Consider the following 18,960-nt stretch of genomic DNA (forward strand, 5'->3'; position numbering starts at 1 on the left):
TCCGTCAGGATTCATTTAATAACAGATCTGTCAATTTTAACAATGATTAGGACAACTCTGTTTATTAAGTCTAAAATATTAAGATTGTTAATCATTTTCCATGTCAAGGCTAAGTGTTATAATTAAAACAAATGTTTGAATATCATTATTAGACTGAAATCAACCCCATGATTGTTAATCCAATCATGATTAAGATTAATATACAGCAAAAACATTAAACATAAAATGGTTAACATTGAGTCTATTAAGGTACAGAATCATTGACTTTAAACATGGACTGCTTTTGTATCTTTTCAATAATTGAAATTTACAATTATAATTTAAATATATAAATAGTTGAAATAATTTTCCACCAAAAAATATTGTTCATAAATGATAAATAATAATAAAGTTAAGCAGGACAAATGATCAGTCACAATAGCGATAATAATAATCATAATAACAACAATTGAATCAATGAATATTTCTTAAATCATCTTCACTTATCTTAACAATCCCTCTCAACCATTACAATACATTTCAACCCTTTCAATGATTACAACCATTAATAAACCATTAACTGAGCAATGGTGAACAGTAAATAGCATTGATAGTGATATAATAATGGTAATGATATTGAAGGGCCATGAATTTTCATTTCATTTTTGGTTAACTTTCAGATTGTTATTATGAACATTATTATTTAAATGAACATTCTCATTTTTACTAGAGTGATTATGATTATTGGTCTTATTAACTGAATGGTTATTCCTATTATTGTCATAGTTGGCACCATTAACTTGATTGTTATTAAGCTTGTCTTCTTCATCCATTGAATCCTCTTCCTCTTGAGCGTGTTTAGCCAACGCTAATAGAACCATAGTTAACTCTTTTTTGTTAATTTTTCCGTCTTTATTCAGATCGCAGCCTTTTAAAATGGATCTTTGAAATTGCTCCAAGTCTTGAGCATCGTAATCCTGAATAGTAAAAATTAAACAAAAAATAAAAATTAGTAAAGAGCAATTGTAAGACATCATCTGCATCAGTTGAAATGGTTAACCTTAACATTGTAAGCTCATAATTAGACCGGTAATTATCAATTTACACGCAATTCAACTCTTTTTACACTTAATTTTCTCAACCTTTAGTCAATAGATTGGATCAAAATATTGATATTCATTACCTTTCATTGAAACCTAACAATTAACTAATGTTTAGATAATGAAATTGTGAAAAGGGCAGACAGAATTGTCTTGAAAATTTGAATGAAAAGGTAAAAATGATTGAATGGAACAATCATTCAAACATTCAAATTGTTAACCTGTCAACCTGTCATTTGATACTAACAAGCAAATGTAAAGAAAGTGATCGAGTTTTGTTGCCAATGTAAAAATATTCACATTTAGATTGATTCGTCTGAATTTATATGATTGTTAAGATCAAAATTTTGAATTTTATAATTTTTTCTTCAACATTTCCACTTTCATGGTAACTCATATGACAATAATGGTAACAATGTTAATAATATAAATAATAACAGCAACAGTAACCTTGATGTCAAGGAATCAAGCAACTGTCAGTTTAATGGATAAACTGAGTTGTTGCTAAATTAAGTCACAAGAAGTGCAGTGAGTTTACATTGAATCGCATTCACAAAGCTTGTCGTTCAACATCAGCTTTATGTCATTTTCAGGAGCAACTGATACATGGAAAAATCACAATTTAAATTGCAAGTAAATCGATGAATTTCACACACACTCAAATTGATGGTTTAAAAAAGCTTTTTAACTGTGAGATTTGACGAAGAAAAGTAATCGATTTGAATATTTCCCTGAATATTTCTCTGCATGATCAATGGTAATTGATAAAATGAAACAATTTAACTGTTAAATATTTCCCAATGATTGATTGAATCAATCCGAAAATTTTCATTCCATTGACATTCAATCGATATTTACGGGTTTTTAAGGTTTTAAGGTTGAAGCGAAATGCTATTGAAATGCTTAAGAAAAAAGGTGCAAATGGAAATGAATGCACAATGTTTCATGGTGAACATGATGATAAAGATAAAGTTGATATTAAAATAAGGTAAATAAGAGTAGGAGGAATGATGAGCTTATTGAATGGAAAGAATAGAAAAAATGATGTTTTTTGGGTTAAACTCACTTTTTTAACCAATTCAAGTAGATCTTTGAGAAACCCTTTCAACTCTTCATTTTCAATGGTTCCATTGTTATCCTTTAGCATTGAAGATATCAGCCAAGAGAAAGGTGATGAAAAAAAAGGAAAAGAAAAATTAGTTTATGCAAATAAAATGATGTAAAACAAGTTGAAGATGAAGGTATAGTCGTTTGATATTCAAAACGTTCACAAAATTATTAAGTTTTGTCAAAATGTGAATCTTAATGTATTTGTAGGATTTAGCAATGATTGAAATAGCAAAGTTGATTGGAATGAAAACACAAGAGAAACAGTTTTTTTATTTTCCCTCGATTTGCCTCAAAACAAGTTGCTATTGAAAAAAAGCTTTCAGTTCAACCTAATCATTGCTTGAACTTCACGTAAATGTTAAAGATCAATGTTGATGTCCATGACTTTGTTAATTTAAATACGTCTCTATGTTCAAATTAATAATTTAATGTAAATTGTCCAATCTTTGAAGCTGTTGAGTTGACTTATTCAATTTGACCAACTTAGTAATTTTGTATTCTTCAGATTGTTTCCGAAATCAAATGACCGCAATAACAAAGTACAGCAAATTCATTTCTATTGAATTGAAAACATTAGCTTATTTAATCGGTTAATTTGGTGTGAATTTGATGCACTCTAATACAAGGTGAATCCTGAAAAGATCACGTAATAAGATAATCATCATTATTGTTGAGTATTCCAGGTTCAACAGTAGCTAGTTTAATCGATTAAAACTTCAACAGATAATGATCGTCATTAAAAGAGAGTTAATAAGTGATTAAAGTGAAAATTTTATTTCATTATAAACTATAAAATATTTTTCCACAAAATTTAAAAGTTAATTAACTCTTATTGATTTTCATTTTAGCCAAATGCATCATCATGAAAATTAAGCACCAAAAAGTAGAAGCAAATGAGGTTCTCAGCATTCTTGAAATTCACCTCTTATTGTGCAGATGATATATCATTAATAGACTAAATTAATAAGCTAAATAGCAAATTCTGAAGTTGATTTAATCCAAGCTTGTCTGAGTTTCAAGTGCTTCGTACTTAATTCAAGTCTATCAATTTTATACCAAAAATTGGAGTTGATTATATTTCCAATGAAAATTTGCTCATATTTTGTTATTTGCGTTCAATTGATTCATGAAAAGATGGTGATACTTACCCTGTCATAGAGAGAGAAGACTGTCTCAATATCTTGTTGAGTTAATTTGGTTCCAATGAAATTGGATCGACAGAGAAAATTTTCCTTGACTGGAAGCAATCTGTAAGAGAATGGGAAACAATTGAACAGTTTAATCACAATTATCAGTATAATTGGACAATGGAGCAAGAAAATGGTGAAAAAAGGTTTTATCCTAAATGATTAACTTGGACTTGTTGCAATTGTTAACTTAAATTGTTATCCCATGTTTATTTCATGTTTACCTTTGATGGAAGGAAAAAGAAACTCAAATCCCATTCTGAATCTTATCTTCAACTTTCAGAAAGTATCACTTGAATGGTTACTTTTCACTGGTATAATTTAAAGACTTTGAAACTCCCTGAAGAGCATTCTAATTCAATTCGAGAAAACAGAAAGGATTGAATGTTGATTCAGGAAACAGAAGGGAAAAGCAAAAAGTTGATCATTATTATCATCGACAAAAAAAACATGGTTTCATAACCAACAGAACAGAATCTATTGAATCTGTGCCTGAAATGAAATATATTAATGTAATCCTTTTAGTTTCATCTTCATTGATTCTTGACATTATTACATGAAATTTATCAGCATTAACAGAAACTTTATATTTGAGTATAAAGAGAGAGCTTAACATTGTCGGCAAGTTTTTTTCATTTTTTTGGCACAAAAATGGAAACCCAAATTTTTCATGTAAAAATATCATGAAACGTGGTTCTTTTACCTTCATAAATAATTTGATCACTCATGATATTAAACATGTAAGAATCTAATTTCATCCCAAAGGAATTATAACTTTTACCTTTTACCTTCACAGCATTATCGTCTTACGAATATCATATTTTCAGAGTAAAACAAACCTCTCAAATTATTAGATATTTTCCTGTAAGAACATAATTCGTTGGCTTTTCAATTTCCTTAGTTATTCATTTTTTTCCTGGTTAACAATCAACTCATAATTTAATTGTAAACACAAATGTAAACTTCAACAACGAATATGAAACTGCTAAATGAATCGATACTTGAAATGAAAAAAAATTCAACTTTTATTGCGATTTTATTTCATTCTTGTCCCAGTTTTTTACCACATTTAAGATAATTAACTTGTCGATGCTTTAATTAGCCTTTTAGTTTTCATTAATAATGGCAAATTTAATGGACTGTTGAGTTGATATTAAATATTGTAGTCTATTGAAATTGTTGGACTGTTTTATGGTAAACAAAGACTATTGATTAATTTAACCATTAAAATGTATCATTCACTTTAATCATTAATATTAATATTTGCTCCTTCAATTGCTATTTATGGAAAGCCATCTTTTACCTTTGTTATTGAAATAAACTTATTGAAATTGTATTTGTATTACTTTCATTATTAAAATTGAATTCAATTACCGAGAGATTTTAGTGTAAAAAAATATCATGTAACTATTGTTATCGTTTTCATCAGCATTGATATTAACTAATATGAATATCATTTGAAATTCATTGGGAGTTTCAATGGTATAACCAAATAGGAATAAATTTAAAGGTAATTTCAATAAACTTACTTGGCCATTTCACTTAATTGTAATTTACCATCCTTATTGGTATCAAATATTTGAAGCAATGTGTCAGTGTATTCAATTAATTTGTCTTCATCAACATCACCATCAATGGCACCTCGATTGGCTTCTTTCATTAAATCACGTAAAAAATTCTGTTAAAGGTTCAATTAAAATAAGGTTATTTATTGCATTGAGTCAATGTAAAAATTAAACACTTTGAGTCTCAATTTTCAAACATTGAAATTTTTCTGGTTAAATTGGGTAAAGGTGGTTGGGTTAAGTAATCAACAAAAGTATCATCGTTTGTTGATTTATTATCATCTGAGCAAACAATATAATGAAACTTGCAACCTCACCCTTTAATCTTGAGTATAATAACCTTATTTAATAGGGTGTATCAGGATTAAGATTAAATTGCAAATTAAATTGAATTATGAGGCAAATCAGAATAACTTTAACTTTAAAATTTGATACAACTCAAGGTATTATAAAAGCTATTCATTTGACTTGAAACTCAACTAATCTGACAATGTAAATATTGTTGGTTCCTTTCTCACTATTACATGGGTAGCCAATTAACGGAATCAACTTAAAATTTGATTTTGATTTTTATGATTGAAATTGTGCTTAATTGTTAATCAATACGTCTTGGGAACAGTTGATATTCAAGCGAATTGATTCTTTTGCTTTATGCAACTGAACCATTTCCAGACTCTTTTTGAAGGTTAATTATTGTACCTTTCATTATATTGACTTGTCATTTTGACGATCACAATTTGCGAGGAAAATTAGTATTTAAATAGAAAAGCAATTGTGTTCAAATGAATTTTCTTGAAAAATATTAATAGTTCATCCTTGAACAGTTGCTGGATAACTGTTGCTGCAAGTTGTTTATGCATACTATTCACAATATAACGTGAATTAATAATCACTCCCAGTGTTGGGATGATATTTTATGGTAAATGATTAACAAATGTTCACAAGGATTTCGTTAGACTTGTAAAGTAATTAAGATTGAAGGTTATGCAAAAAGAGTGTTTTCCTGAAAAAAGTTCATCCAAATTCAATAAACAAAATTGTCTCAATTATGGTTGATGCTAACGAATGAGATAAATTGTGACAAAAATGCTTGAATAGCTTTCAATTGCAACTAATTGGCCCATTAACCCATGTAACAGATGAAACCATTTGTCAATTCAATGAAAACATTTCTAGTGATTTCATATAACATTACAACATTGCAATTTGTTTCATAAAAGTTATATCAAAGTTTGGAAATGCCTTAAGATATTGATGAAATGGTTTTTGTTTGTTGTCTGTTCATTTTAAATTTGATGGAATCGCATTTGGAATCATAAATTCAGGAAAACGAAACACTGGAAATGAGCTTACAAGCTGTTGTACTTTTTTTCAAGGGAATTTTGTATTTTTAAAAGGTTGAAAGAAAATCATTGATCAATTCAGCTAAGTACATGAAAGATCTGGAATCAATTCAGGTATTGGATAAAAAGGTAACCTTGTTGATCCAAGATTCAATGTAAACCGAGAAGAAAGGAAAGATGATCAGAATGATGATCTAAATGATGAAGATGAAAAAAAAGGTAAAAACCATTAGTCAAAACCAAATAGACGTTCAATGTTAACAATGTCAACTTGCAATTCCCTTGATCACAATGGATCAATACATTATATCAATGTAGACAGGAATTAGTAGAGATCATCATTTGGATGGACTTTTCCTTCTAATCAGATTTTCATAAGACTCTTGAGCTAATCAACATGGAAATTCAGTGAACAACACTTTTTAAAAGTCATTAATCATTGCACCAGTTCTGCTTCTCTTAGCATTAAAATTAACTAAAGATATTGATTGATCATAACTTTGAATTAATGAAATCAATTGGTTGATCTTTAATTTCTGTTGTTTCTTGCTCAAATTGGTTTGATTAACTTTGCAGACTTGACATTCATTTTTGTTTGCTCAGAACTTATAATGTGAGGGAAAAACAATTTATTTCAAGAAACCACGAAAGGTTACTGTTGGTTGGAAAAGGTATCAAATTTTGTTTACTTGACTGATGAGGGAATAAAGAGGTAAATCAGGGAGGTTTTGTTGATAGACATTGAATTATTACCATTCAACTGATACAGAGTTGATAACAAAATTGAAGCGTAATTTTACTTGAAAATAGTTTCAGTTGGTTGATTATTATTTTGCTATCAAAGTCATCAGTTGCCTTTTCTGTCAGGTTCAATGTTGTCAAGGAAAATCAGTGGAGGTTAAATGGAAATGAAAGTGTTGAATTGATTGTCTTGAAGGGTAAAAATTGAAATTGAAATTCAAGTGTCAAAAAATGGAAAACCATTTTTCTGTTAACCAAAAGGTTATGACAGTCAACAGTTGGCTCTGCATGATATAATCAATGTCATTGTCACCAATAACCAGAGATTTGTTGACTTTTGTAATAATATTGAAATTTTTTCATCAAAATTCCCTGTTCAAAGCTTTTCAAAAAATATCTAAAACATTGTCAATTCCATTGTTTTCCAACTAATTGGAAGATGGATTTTGTAAAGAAATCAAATTTCATTCCGATGAACACTGGTGAGTCTGTTGAATCTTGAATAATTCAATTAAAATGTTCAGTCAAGTTGTTGTTTCCATAAATTTTCATTTCCATCTATTAGTTGTAATTGTTTTTTTTGAGCAAAAATGGGAAAACATTCAATCCTTACCTTTAATTCATCTGCTTCAATGAATCCACTGTTATCTGTATCGTATTCACGCCAGATCTAATGAAATATATCAGATGAAATATAACAGAGAAAAGGGTTTTACAATTAGTAACATTTAATTGTTCAAATTATGGATGCTTGGATTGAGCTTTCACTTTCCGTTAATTTGTTGTGTTAATTGAACGTGAAACATTTTTGTTCAAATTATTGAGAATCTCATTGAGATAAACAGTGAATATTGTTCCAAAAATTGCTCCTCATTTTCGTTCTGCTTTTCTGAACCTTTTTCAGGCAAAATTCATGAGAAATTTTACTTCTTTTTCCAACTGTTTAACTTTTAACTGATGATATTCATGTACTTCAGAAGTAAAGTAAAGGGTAAGTATTAATACTCGTAATGATATTCCAATCCAATTTTGGAATTAAAATTCAAATAAAAATATGCTCTTAGCATACAAATGAGAGCATTACAATAGACTCGCTAATGTATCGTAATGTAATGTTGGATCAAAAATCAAAAACCTTTGAGGGTTTAATCTAGATTAGCATAACAAAATAACTTATGACTATCTGATTTGCCTAATCAAATAAACCTCAAGGGTTATGTTAATGTGTATTTTGATATTAGTTTTCAAAAGCTGATCAGCAACTCTTTCATCAACTGTTTGGATCAAAGATTTTACCTTTCAACTTTTTTGTTGTAGCCAAAAAAAATAGGAAATACTCAGATAATTGCAAAATAAATCCCATGTAAATACAAATCGGACAAGACCAAAGCCGATTATATTGAAATAATGAGAAGTCATTTCATCATCCCAATAGCAGTAAATCAATGGATTTTGCAGATTATCATAATACTCGACTGTCATTTTGAAAAAAAGTTGAAGTCTATCATTTTGCAATATGATAATCCACAACAGAGATTAGCTGAGGGAAGCTTCCTACTGCGATGTTGCTTGAATTGTAGGCTCAATAAGAGTCTAGGTAAGTATTGTTTACATGTAATTAATAAGTATAATTACTTTCATGAATTCAACACTGGAATCCAAGGGATTATCAAAACGAAAAAGCAAAAGAAAACTTTCTTCCAAAGGTAAGAGTTGAGCCAATTCTCGGATTTCAATTGCTCCATCCTTGTTGTCATCATAGGCTTCCATGAAGCAATCCTTGAGATCAGCTAATGTTGATTCTGAAAAAAGCTGGAATCAAAGGAAAAACATTATTATTAGAAAATGGCAAGAAAAAATAGTCTTTTTTATTCTTGGATTGTCTTATATAACAACAGGCAATTGTAATTCAATCAGTTTACCTTCAACATGTACTTTTATATGCTAAATCGGGTTAATAATTCACCATTCATTGAATAATATATATTGCTTGTCTGACTTTCGTTTCAGTTGTAAACCCATGGATTAAGATACATTTTTCATTGCAATTTATTTCCTTTTCTCTATCGCTACCGTTTGTCTGATTAATATAATAAGTTATAGCTGATTGAGTTTGAAAAATTTAATTACTGTTAGGTGTTGATTGCTATTTGTGTCTCATTTTGGAAGCTTTCAAGATTGTTTAAATAATCAATTTGCTCATTAGGTATTCAAATATACAGTCAATGTTCACAACCACGCATAATATTGTAGCTCATGTTTTTTGTAAATTAATAATAATCATGATCGAGGAAAAAGTAAAAAATATCATGAAATAAAATTAAGAAAGCAAATTCAATGTAAAGGTTTAAGGTTAATCAAAGAAGTAGACAGAGAAGTAGATTCAATTTCGAGAATGTAAATTAATAAACTCAAATTTTATCCCAGCTTCTTCACCTGACTAATGAATGGCCTTAAAACAAGTCGCAATCCATGTTTCACTGAGCACATTTTGATCTAAACGACTGTTGACAAGCTTTTTTGAGTTCATGTACCATTTACTGAAGCTGAAGGTTAGTCCATTTTTAGGTTAACCATTGAGAAAGTGAAGGTAAAATGATTGAATCACATTTTGCTCTATGAACATTGTATATAAAAAAAGAAAGAATGTTAATGAACCAACAGAGTTGGTTAATCTAATTAAAAACAGTTTACTAAGCCCACAGAAAAACAGTTTATAATTAAACTTACCTCAGGATTAATCTCATCAGTTGGGTTGATTGAGAGTATGAATTCTCGAAGAAATTTATCCAATTCTCTTCCCTCTATGAAGCCATTTCCTAATGATGGTAACAGCAAGGTGAAAGACGAGCAAAAATATCAAACAAAACGTCAATTTAATTAAAATAATCGACTTGTCAGAGTGTTCAATTGACATAACCAAAGTCATTTCAAGTCAAATATAAAAAGTCAGATGACGATACTAATTTTAATTGCATTAAAAATATAAATTAACGGAAAAATGAAAAATAAAAGCTTTTATAAAACAAAAAAAGCTTACGCCTTTAAAATGAAAATTTTAACCAATCAGAAGTCGCATCAATGGCGCTTCAATTTTAACCTCCAAATTCAAATCTCATTAGAGATTTGTCTTTAAGAAGATTACAACAATTTAATTAAACCATTCGACTTAATTGTTGATTATTAATGCTCTTTTAGGTTCAAACAATTCTTGAGCTTTAGCATTAAACTTGTTGATCCGCTACAAAAATTGGTAAAGCTTAAATTAAAGATTTTAATCGATTGAATATCAACTAATTCAATCAATCGGATGAATGACTGGTTAAAGATACTCAAATTATCCTTATAAAATGAATTAAAGATCGAGTTATTGTTGAAATCTACTAAACAATTCCTTTAGATGAATACCCCCATTTAAAATTGATAAAATGCTTGAAATGGCAGACTAAACATTGCATTAAGCTCATGGATTAAGAATTGTATTTCCTTGTGAAATGATGGATCTAATGAAATGTGACTGGTTTTAATGAAAAATAATCAAGATATGTCGATATAAATTATAGTTTGAATCCTGATCATCAACATGATACACTTTCATCATGCTTACTAAGCTTTTGCTAGATTCTTTACCCATTTCATATCAATCTTAATATCCAATAGCAAAAAATTGAACGAAATCAAATGCATTTGTTATTAAATGATAAAGATTTCAGGTTAAGCTTTTGTATGAGTTACACTCGCTGTCAACTGAATGTGGACAGAAAATATTTATTTAGTTGACCTTTATGTTAGTTGAAAAAAGGTTATGTTTATAACTTGAGTAGGAGATGATTAAGCAAGTGTGAAAAGGGACAAAAAGATGGACAAAAGATTGAAAGCACGGAATGATAATTTACTTTTCATGGTACATTTGATGCACATTTTCATGGTGCATCAAAAAATTTCAGGCAAAATCAAATTTAATTTGAAAATGCTTAGCAAAATGTGTGTAGATATTAAAATCACTACGTGTTTGATGCAAGGTAAACATTGAGATATCTTGAAAGCTTGAAAAGCATTTACAATTTAAAGACAATTAGCTTACCATCTTTATCATAATGACGCCAAACCTCCATAAACTGGACAGCAGTTAAATTGCGAAGTTCATTTGTTTTACAATCACGAAATTGCCTGAGAAAGTTTTTTGGTTTACATTCACTCATAGTTGCCAATCTTTTGATACAAGTTGAACCACAGCTTGATGTTGCTTGATCCAAACAGTTGCTTCACAAGTTAATTAAGTTGAAATACTTTGGTACACAGTTAACTGGTAATCTAATTGATCTTTAACTTTAATTAAATGAAAGATCAAGTTGGTAAATTGATTAAAACAACTTAATTGTTGAAGTCAATTCTTTTGTTTATCTTGGTCTTGTTGATGTTGTGTTAGTGTCACTCCTGGTGGTCGGTTGGTTAGTTGACTTTGATTTTTGAAAAAAACCGTTTGTTTTTGTTTGTTGATTTTCAATGATTTACACTCACAGGTTGACTGAAATTTTCAACAGAGGTAAAGATAAGTGTTCATGGTGATCATGGTTAGACTGAGGAGGATGTGGAAAACTGCGCAGATTATATATCCTGATTGAGCAGAATTACTTATTGGATCGATAGGAAGCAAGAAAATTTCATTTTATCTGTAAGTATTATAAAAAAAGAAACGTTATTTTCCAATTCTGGTTTTGACTTTACGAGTTTCTAATGTTACATTACATTACAATTTTCCAGATCATCATTTCTCTTCTTTATCTTCACCATTATTTTATCTCTGTATTGGCATCTTTATCTCCTTACATCATGGGAATCGTTTAATATGTTGACTCTTTTAAACAGCTGAAAATATACCAATTCCGTGTATATTACAGCAGGCTGTTAGTTGGATTCAAACTACATTTAGGATGGTAATGGTGTTAATAAACAACAACAGCATTAAATCAAGTGAACATTAATAAGATTAGATTATGGTGTTAATGGTTATTAACTGTGAACCCAAAGTACAATTACCTTCATCAATTTACAATGTAAATGTATCAAGCAATGGCAACAATTTTCAATGCTTTTTGATTTTATATTTTTTCATTGAGTGAAGCCTAATGCTGACTTGAGTGTTCAATGATACAAATGGCATTTTTTGAAAACAAACTCTTATGGATCAATTAACTGGTGAATTATGCTGAACCTAAAAGTCTTGATTGTAATTACGTTCAGAATGACTTGTTTGCTTAGTGTCTGTCATTAGTAACGTCTGTGCAAAGATTTGTTACTTTCAATGTCTCCAAGCATTGATGACAATTATTTCAGTAAATTGGTCCATAGATGAGTAGGTGCAAGGTTAAGATGATAATTAAGAAATCTAATTGGATTTGTTTAATTGGAATGCTTGATAGATGAGATGTTTAATATATCGGTTGAATTGCTCATTAAGCTAAAGTCATTGAAAATTGGCAAAATTGTGAAGTCACATTTGGATAGTAATTTGATAATCAAAATAGCAATATTAATCTCAAATGCTTTTCATTTTTTCGTGTTATTGACATTGAATGATAACAGATGAAGCGATATAAAGGGATTTGAAATACAATGGACCAAACAGGTTTTTTGACAGCATTTTGTAAGCTTATGAAAGTTATCAGAGATGAATCTTTCAATTTTCTCGTACAATCTGTCAAACCATGGCTGCTAATCGTCTTCATTTCAAGTAAATTGACTGTAAAATTGAGATTCAAGACTCCGAGCAACTGTTGATGTTTCCCTTTTACCTTTTGGATCAATCATTTCTTCATCACCTCCAGCCTCAGGAGTATCCGCAATTTAACCAGTTTTTTGCATCTTGTTTATTGAATGCTCTGATATTGTCATGAATTTCTCTGGTTTCTTTTTTTTCTGATCAACATCTTCTTTTGGATCATTAATTTCCATCTATTTTTGGTTCAATAAAAATTTTCATTGCTTTTAATTTCCGATTCATCGACGCTATGAAAGTTTCATGGACTCATAACAATAAATGTGACGAAATCTTTAAATTTCATTGTATTGCTCTACAATTGATAAAATATTAAATGGAATGTAATGAATTCAAAGATTGAAATGCTACGATTTATCACTGATTCATACTGAGCGGAGTAAATAATGAGTTGAAATGTTGGATATTTTTCCACAATCGCGATGGAAGTACTTTTCATTATTAATAACTAAAGGAAGATCTGATTTACGTCATGGTACAGACTTCAGATCTTGATGAAAATGTATAGAATCTTCTTCACCTAAATATAATCCAAAAAATTTAAGATTCGACAAATCAACCTTTAGCACCTTGTAAAATTTTGTCCTTTTGGCCCATTTTTCTGATTTGCATCACATATACATTCAGTAGATTACCTTGCTCTTTTGGATTTTTTGCAGGCTTCTTACCAGCATAATGAATCAAACAACGGTAAATATAACGGCGACGGTGACAATGATGGTGAGTGGAACAGGAATGGTTATGGTGACAACAATAATGCTAATGTGAATAAGTTGGCGAATATTATCAAACCGGTAAAGGTCGTAACTTCCCGTAAAAAGAAATCTCGGAAGTCAAGAAAAAATCAAGCAGACGCAAATCGATTAACATATCCCCACGCCTACACAGCAATTCGCCCGAGTCCACGCTGATATGAGCTATCATCTCGTCGACACTCCTTTATACATTCGGACTGAGGCTGCAATCCTGCTAGGATGAGAGTGGGAACGTTCTTTGATTTTGTTGATGGTGAGACAATTGAGTAAACAGTTCTATGACATTTGAAGTGACACTTGGGTAACTTCCCTTGTCAGTTTTTATGCCCCTATAAACCTAAAAAGTCCCAACTCTTAACTCGAGTTATTTTACACCGTCCTAGTTCAACCATGGCTTTCAGGTTGCATAAAAGTTTTCTTTGTAATCCTTTAAGTTTAGCCACAATTTTTACACAAAAATTTGATGTTTTGATTTATACACGTACATATTGCGTATTCAAATGTACAACACTGGCAAGTGTCATTGTTTGTCTTTCTTTATATTTTGTTTTCTTTTTTACTGTCTATTTTAGTCTCTTTTTATCTTCTTTTCCTGAGTTTCAGAGTTGTGTTGTGAAAAATTGTAAATTTTTGCCTCGACATTCAGGACAAAACCTTCCTTTAGCGATTAACAGAAAATTTATAGAACCATTGACAGAGAAGTTTTGAGCGAAAAATACCAAATCGGTATTAATATATTAAAGGGTGTAACGAATAAAATAATACCTTCATCTCAAAAATTTAATCTAGGAAGACGAAGATGACAATAATACAAAGAAAGAGAAAAGAAACGTAGAAAATTATCAAAGGTCAAAACACATTTTTATCAGTGTCATTTTCGTCTTCCTAGATAAAATTTTTTAGATAAAAGTAGTTTTTTATCCGTTACATCCTTTATATAAGAATACGTATTTACGTAAGAATATTATTATTAATATTAACCTTATCGTGATAATTTGATTTAAAAATTTCATGAAAGTGAAATCAAATGATGTAACTTAATGATACACAAAGAGATGGCATTATCATTCACACAATTGACAGTCGAAAATCTTTCTACTAGTTGTCTGATCTAGTGCGCAAACTTCAGGATCAAAAAGTCACAAATTACTGTTGAGTATTGTTAGGGTTTTTGTTGATCATTTTTACTAATTATTATCAATATCCTTGTCAATCATTGTTACAACAATAAGTTGTTTCTTTTAATGTTTAGTATTGAATCTAATAAAGAGTTAGTTTAAGGTTTATACTTGTTCAGTAAATATTGAAATTATACAACAGGTTATGGGTCCAGTCGGTTCCTATTAATTCATTTACTTCAGGATTTTGTTGAATCTGTGTTTATTTCAATTCTGATTATTTGGTTGAAAATGGAGACTGAAAAAGTGTTATCCATTGAAAAGCTAAGTGCTGCTAATTGGTACAATTGGAAATTTAAGATGGAAATTATTCTTAAAGAAAATGATCTATTTGATATTGTTACAGGAAAAGGTGGTGAAGGTAACAATGCTAAGCAACGTCAAGAATATCAAAAGAAATTAGACAAAGCTTATCGTACTATTGTATTGTCCGTTAGTGATCAGTATTTGGGATTACTTAGAGAGGCTGGAAATGCTATTAAAGCCTGGAAATCCCTTTGTGATAATTTTGAAAGGGGTTGTTTAACTAATCAACGAACTCTTTGGAGACGATTTGTCAATTTGAAATATAATATTAAAGATGATATGCAAACTCATGTTAATAAGTTGATTGAATTACGATATCAACTAGAAGGAGTTGGGCATAAAATTAACACGATGATGATGATAATGGTACTTTTGGACAGTTTACCGAAAGATTATGAAAATTTGGTCATTGCTCTTGAGACTCAAAAGGAGTTGGTTGATTTCGACTTTGTCTGTAATCGTGTATTAGAAGAGTTCGGTAGACGAAAATCCCAAGTAACTAACGATAATGAAGATGATCAATTAGCTTTTAATGCTAATGAAAAGGGTAAAGAGGTGAAATTTAATGGTAAATGTAATTATTGTCATAAGTTTGGTCATATGGCTAAAAATTGTTTCAAGAAAAAGGCACAAATGGAGAAGGATAAAAAATACGAAATAAAAGAAGATACAAATAAGAATAAATGTAATATTGTTGAATCCGAATATGAGGCCTTAATGGTTCATGAAAATGAAACTAATTGTGATTGGGTTGTAGACAGTGGAGCTACAAATCATATGTGCTTTCGATTTGATTGGTTCATAAATTACAAACAACTTGAAGGTAAAAAGGTAACTATTGCCAATGGTAGTCAAGTTGAGGTAATTGGTGAAGGTGACGTCCTATTTTGCGATAAAGATACTGGTAAGAGACTCATGGTCAATGGTGTATTGCATATTCCAACTTTGACTCAAAACTTATTGTCAGTGTCCAAGATGACAATGAAAGGATTGAAGGTTATATTTACTATTCATGATGTCAAGGTTTTTCGAAATAATATTGTTATCCTAAAAGCACGAAATGAAAATGGTATATTCAAAATAAAATCATTTGAACAATATTTGTGTTGTAAAACTGGATTGAATGATGATGTTTTAATTTGGCACAAAAGATTGGGTCATATTAGTAAAACTGGAATGATAGAGATGGTCAAGCAAAATTTATTGCCAGTTACTGGAAGTGTTGAGTTCAACTGTGAGAGTTGTATTTTAGGGAAGCAAACCAGAGAACCATTTGCCTCTTCGGAAACCAAATCTGAAAGTATTCTTGACTTAGTACATACTGATGTTTGTGGTCCTTTACCAGTTGAATCTTTGAATGGTAATAAGTATTTTATCACGTTCCTTGATGATTACAGCCATTTCACTTTCATCTATTTCATGAAGAAACGAGATGAGGTTTCTGGTTTTATTACTAAGTTCATCACCTTTGTAACAAATCAAACAGGGCGAAAACTTAAAATTATTAGAAGTGATGGAGCAAAAGAAAATTTAACTGGAGAAATAAGAAATCTATTCCAAGAAAAAGGGATCAAACACCAAAAGACTTGTCCTTATACACCACAACAGAACGGTAAAGCAGAGAGATTGAATCGAACTTTGCTGGAAATCACTCGTTCCATGTTAATCGAAGCAAATTTAAATGATGAGTTTTGGGCTGAAGCAATGAACACAGCTGTTTATCTGCTAAATCGTAGACCAAGTTCTAGTATCAATAATAAGATCCCATTTGAGTTGTGGTACAACAAGAAACTTGAATTGAAGAACTTGAAGGTATTTGGTTGTATTTGTTATGTTTTGACTCCTAAGTTACAAAGAAACAAGTTAGCACCAAGATCATCTGAGCGCATTTTCATTGGTTATGATGATGATTATAAAGGTTATAAAGTTATTGATCTTGAAACACATCGCATCTATATGTCAAGAGATGTTGTTTTCAATGAAGAAAAATTTCCGGTCCAAGAGAAACATGATGAAATCAATTCAGCTTTTATGAGTAATGAAATTCCGAGAAGTTTCTTCGAAGCAATGAGAAGAAATGACTCACAGGAATGGATTAAAGCATGTAACGATGAAATGAAATCATTAAGAGATAAAGGTACTTGGATTCTGGTATCGAGAACTCCAGGTATGAAATTAATCAGATGTAAGTGGGTATTTACCATTAAGACCAAAGGTAACGGTGAAATTGACCGGTATAAAGCAAGATTGGTAGCAAAAGGCTTCACTCAACATGAAGGTATTGATTATCATGAAACATTTGCTCCTGTAACTAAGTTGACATCGATTAGGTTGATCTTCAAATTGGCAATGATTGAGAAAATGCAAATAAGACAAATCGACATCAAGACAGCCTTTCTCAACGGTAAAATAGAGGAGGATCTATTTATGATGCAACCAGAAGGTTTTGATGACCAATCAGGAAGAGTTTGTAAGTTGCTGAAAGGTATTTATGGACTTAAACAAGCATCAAATGCTTGGAACTCTGAGATCAATGGATTTATTCTTGAAACTGGCTTTAAACGATGTATCTCTGATAGCTGCATATACAGTTATAATGAAGATGATATCAAGTGTTTCATTGTATTATATGTCGATGATTTGATTATATTATCGACGAGTTCTGATTTTATTGGTAAATTTATTGCCCATATTTCATCACGATATGAAACTAAAGTCATGGATAAGTTTGAATATTTCTTGGGTATAAATATCGTTCATGATCAGGTTAATCATTCTATTCAAATGAATCAATCGAAATATATCAATGAAATACTGGAGAAGTTTGAAATGAATGATTGTAAAACAGTTTCAACCCCAATTGACCCAAATGTCAAACTTTGCAAAGAAGCTGATCAACTTGATAATATTCTGAAATCAAAATATCAACAGATTGTTGGTTCGATTCATTATTTAGTTACTTGTTCGAGACCTGATTTGGCTATTGTTACATGTATTTTGTCTCAATTTTTATCTTCACCTTCCAATAGTCATTATACAATAGCAAAAAGAGTATTGCGTTATTTAAAAGGTACTTCTAAATTTGGAATTATTCTTGAGTCAAACAAAACTCAGCATCTAGTTCTTGAGAGCTATGTTGATGCTGATTGGGGTGGTAATTTTGAAGATAAAAGATCAGCGACTGGATATTTGTTCTATTTGAATAGTAATTTGATTTCATGGAACACCAAAAAGCAACAAACTATAGCCTTGTCGACAACTGAAGCCGAGTATATGGCTGAGACTGAGGCAGTTAAAGAGGTTATTTGGTTGAAATCATTGATGAATGAATTAGGCTATGAGGTTGAAACACCGATAGACATTAATTGTGACAATCAAGGTTCAATCAAATTAGCTAAGAACCCTGTATTCCACTCACGAACGAAGCATATTGACATTCGCCATCATTTTATTAGAGACCAAATTGAAAATGGATTAGTAAGATTGAAATATGTGCAAAGCTCAGCTAACAAAGCTGATATCATGACGAAACCACTTGCAAGTCCCAAGTTTCATGAATTTCTTGGTTTATTGTTACATGAGATGAAGTAAAATAATCAACATGAGGGGCTGTTGAGTATTGTTAGGGTTTTTGTTGATCATTTTTACTAATTATTATCAATATCCTTGTCAATCATTGTTACAACAATAAGTTGTTTCTTTTAATGTTTAGTATTGAATCTAATAAAGAGTTAGTTTAAGGTTTATACTTGTTCAGTAAATATTGAAATTATACAACAATTACCAACACTTGATCAGAAAACCCAATATTCAACATGCATCGCATATGCTGGACATAAAAAAACGCTGGATTGAGGAGGATCATGGAAGGTTCACGGATAATTATATGAAATCAGCCGTTATAGGAAAAGAAATGC

The 18,960-nt window shown here is 30.3% G+C and overlaps 1 protein-coding gene and 1 long non-coding RNA gene across 2 annotated transcripts; one reads left to right on the forward strand and one right to left on the reverse strand.

Annotated features, from left to right (window-relative positions):
* Positions 1–43: 43 nt before the first annotated feature.
* On the reverse strand, positions 44–11,556 carry LOC107362759 (calbindin-32). Its single transcript, XM_015929885.3, has 8 exons — positions 11,110–11,556; positions 9,756–9,844; positions 8,661–8,837; positions 7,639–7,695; positions 4,906–5,054; positions 3,338–3,437; positions 2,146–2,217; positions 44–956 (listed from the first exon to the last, which is right to left on the reverse strand). The coding sequence occupies exons 1-8, from the start codon at positions 11,225–11,227 to the stop codon at positions 639–641; spliced, it is 1,080 nt and encodes a 359-aa protein (XP_015785371.1). The 5' UTR covers positions 11,228–11,556; the 3' UTR covers positions 44–638.
* A 4-nt stretch (positions 11,557–11,560) lies between these two features.
* Positions 11,561–13,089, forward strand: LOC107362760 (uncharacterized). Its single transcript, XR_016198173.1, has 3 exons — positions 11,561–11,700; positions 11,790–12,055; positions 12,612–13,089. It is a non-coding gene; the product is annotated as an uncharacterized LOC107362760 (long non-coding RNA).
* The last annotated feature ends 5,871 nt before the right edge of the window (positions 13,090–18,960 follow it).

This window comes from Tetranychus urticae, chromosome 1 (genome assembly GCF_039701765.1).
Source record: "Tetranychus urticae isolate SD_2017Ah chromosome 1, NJAU_TeUrti_SD_1.0, whole genome shotgun sequence".
Classification (NCBI taxonomy): Eukaryota; Metazoa; Arthropoda; class Arachnida; order Trombidiformes; family Tetranychidae; genus Tetranychus; species Tetranychus urticae.

Bases quoted from the DNA above. Each gene is read 5' to 3' on its own strand.
- LOC107362759 (XM_015929885.3), bottom strand. From the start codon at position 11,227: ATGAGTGAATGTAAACCAAAAAACTTTCTCAGGCAATTTCGTGATTGT. The intron at 2,218-3,337 runs GTAAGTATCACC...TCAATGCTAAAG, and splicing joins TCTTCTCTCTCTATGACAGG to GATAACAATGGAACCATTGA. The intron at 957-2,145 runs GTGAGTTTAACC...TTTACTATTCAG, and splicing joins TACTTGAATTGGTTAAAAAA to GATTACGATGCTCAAGACTT.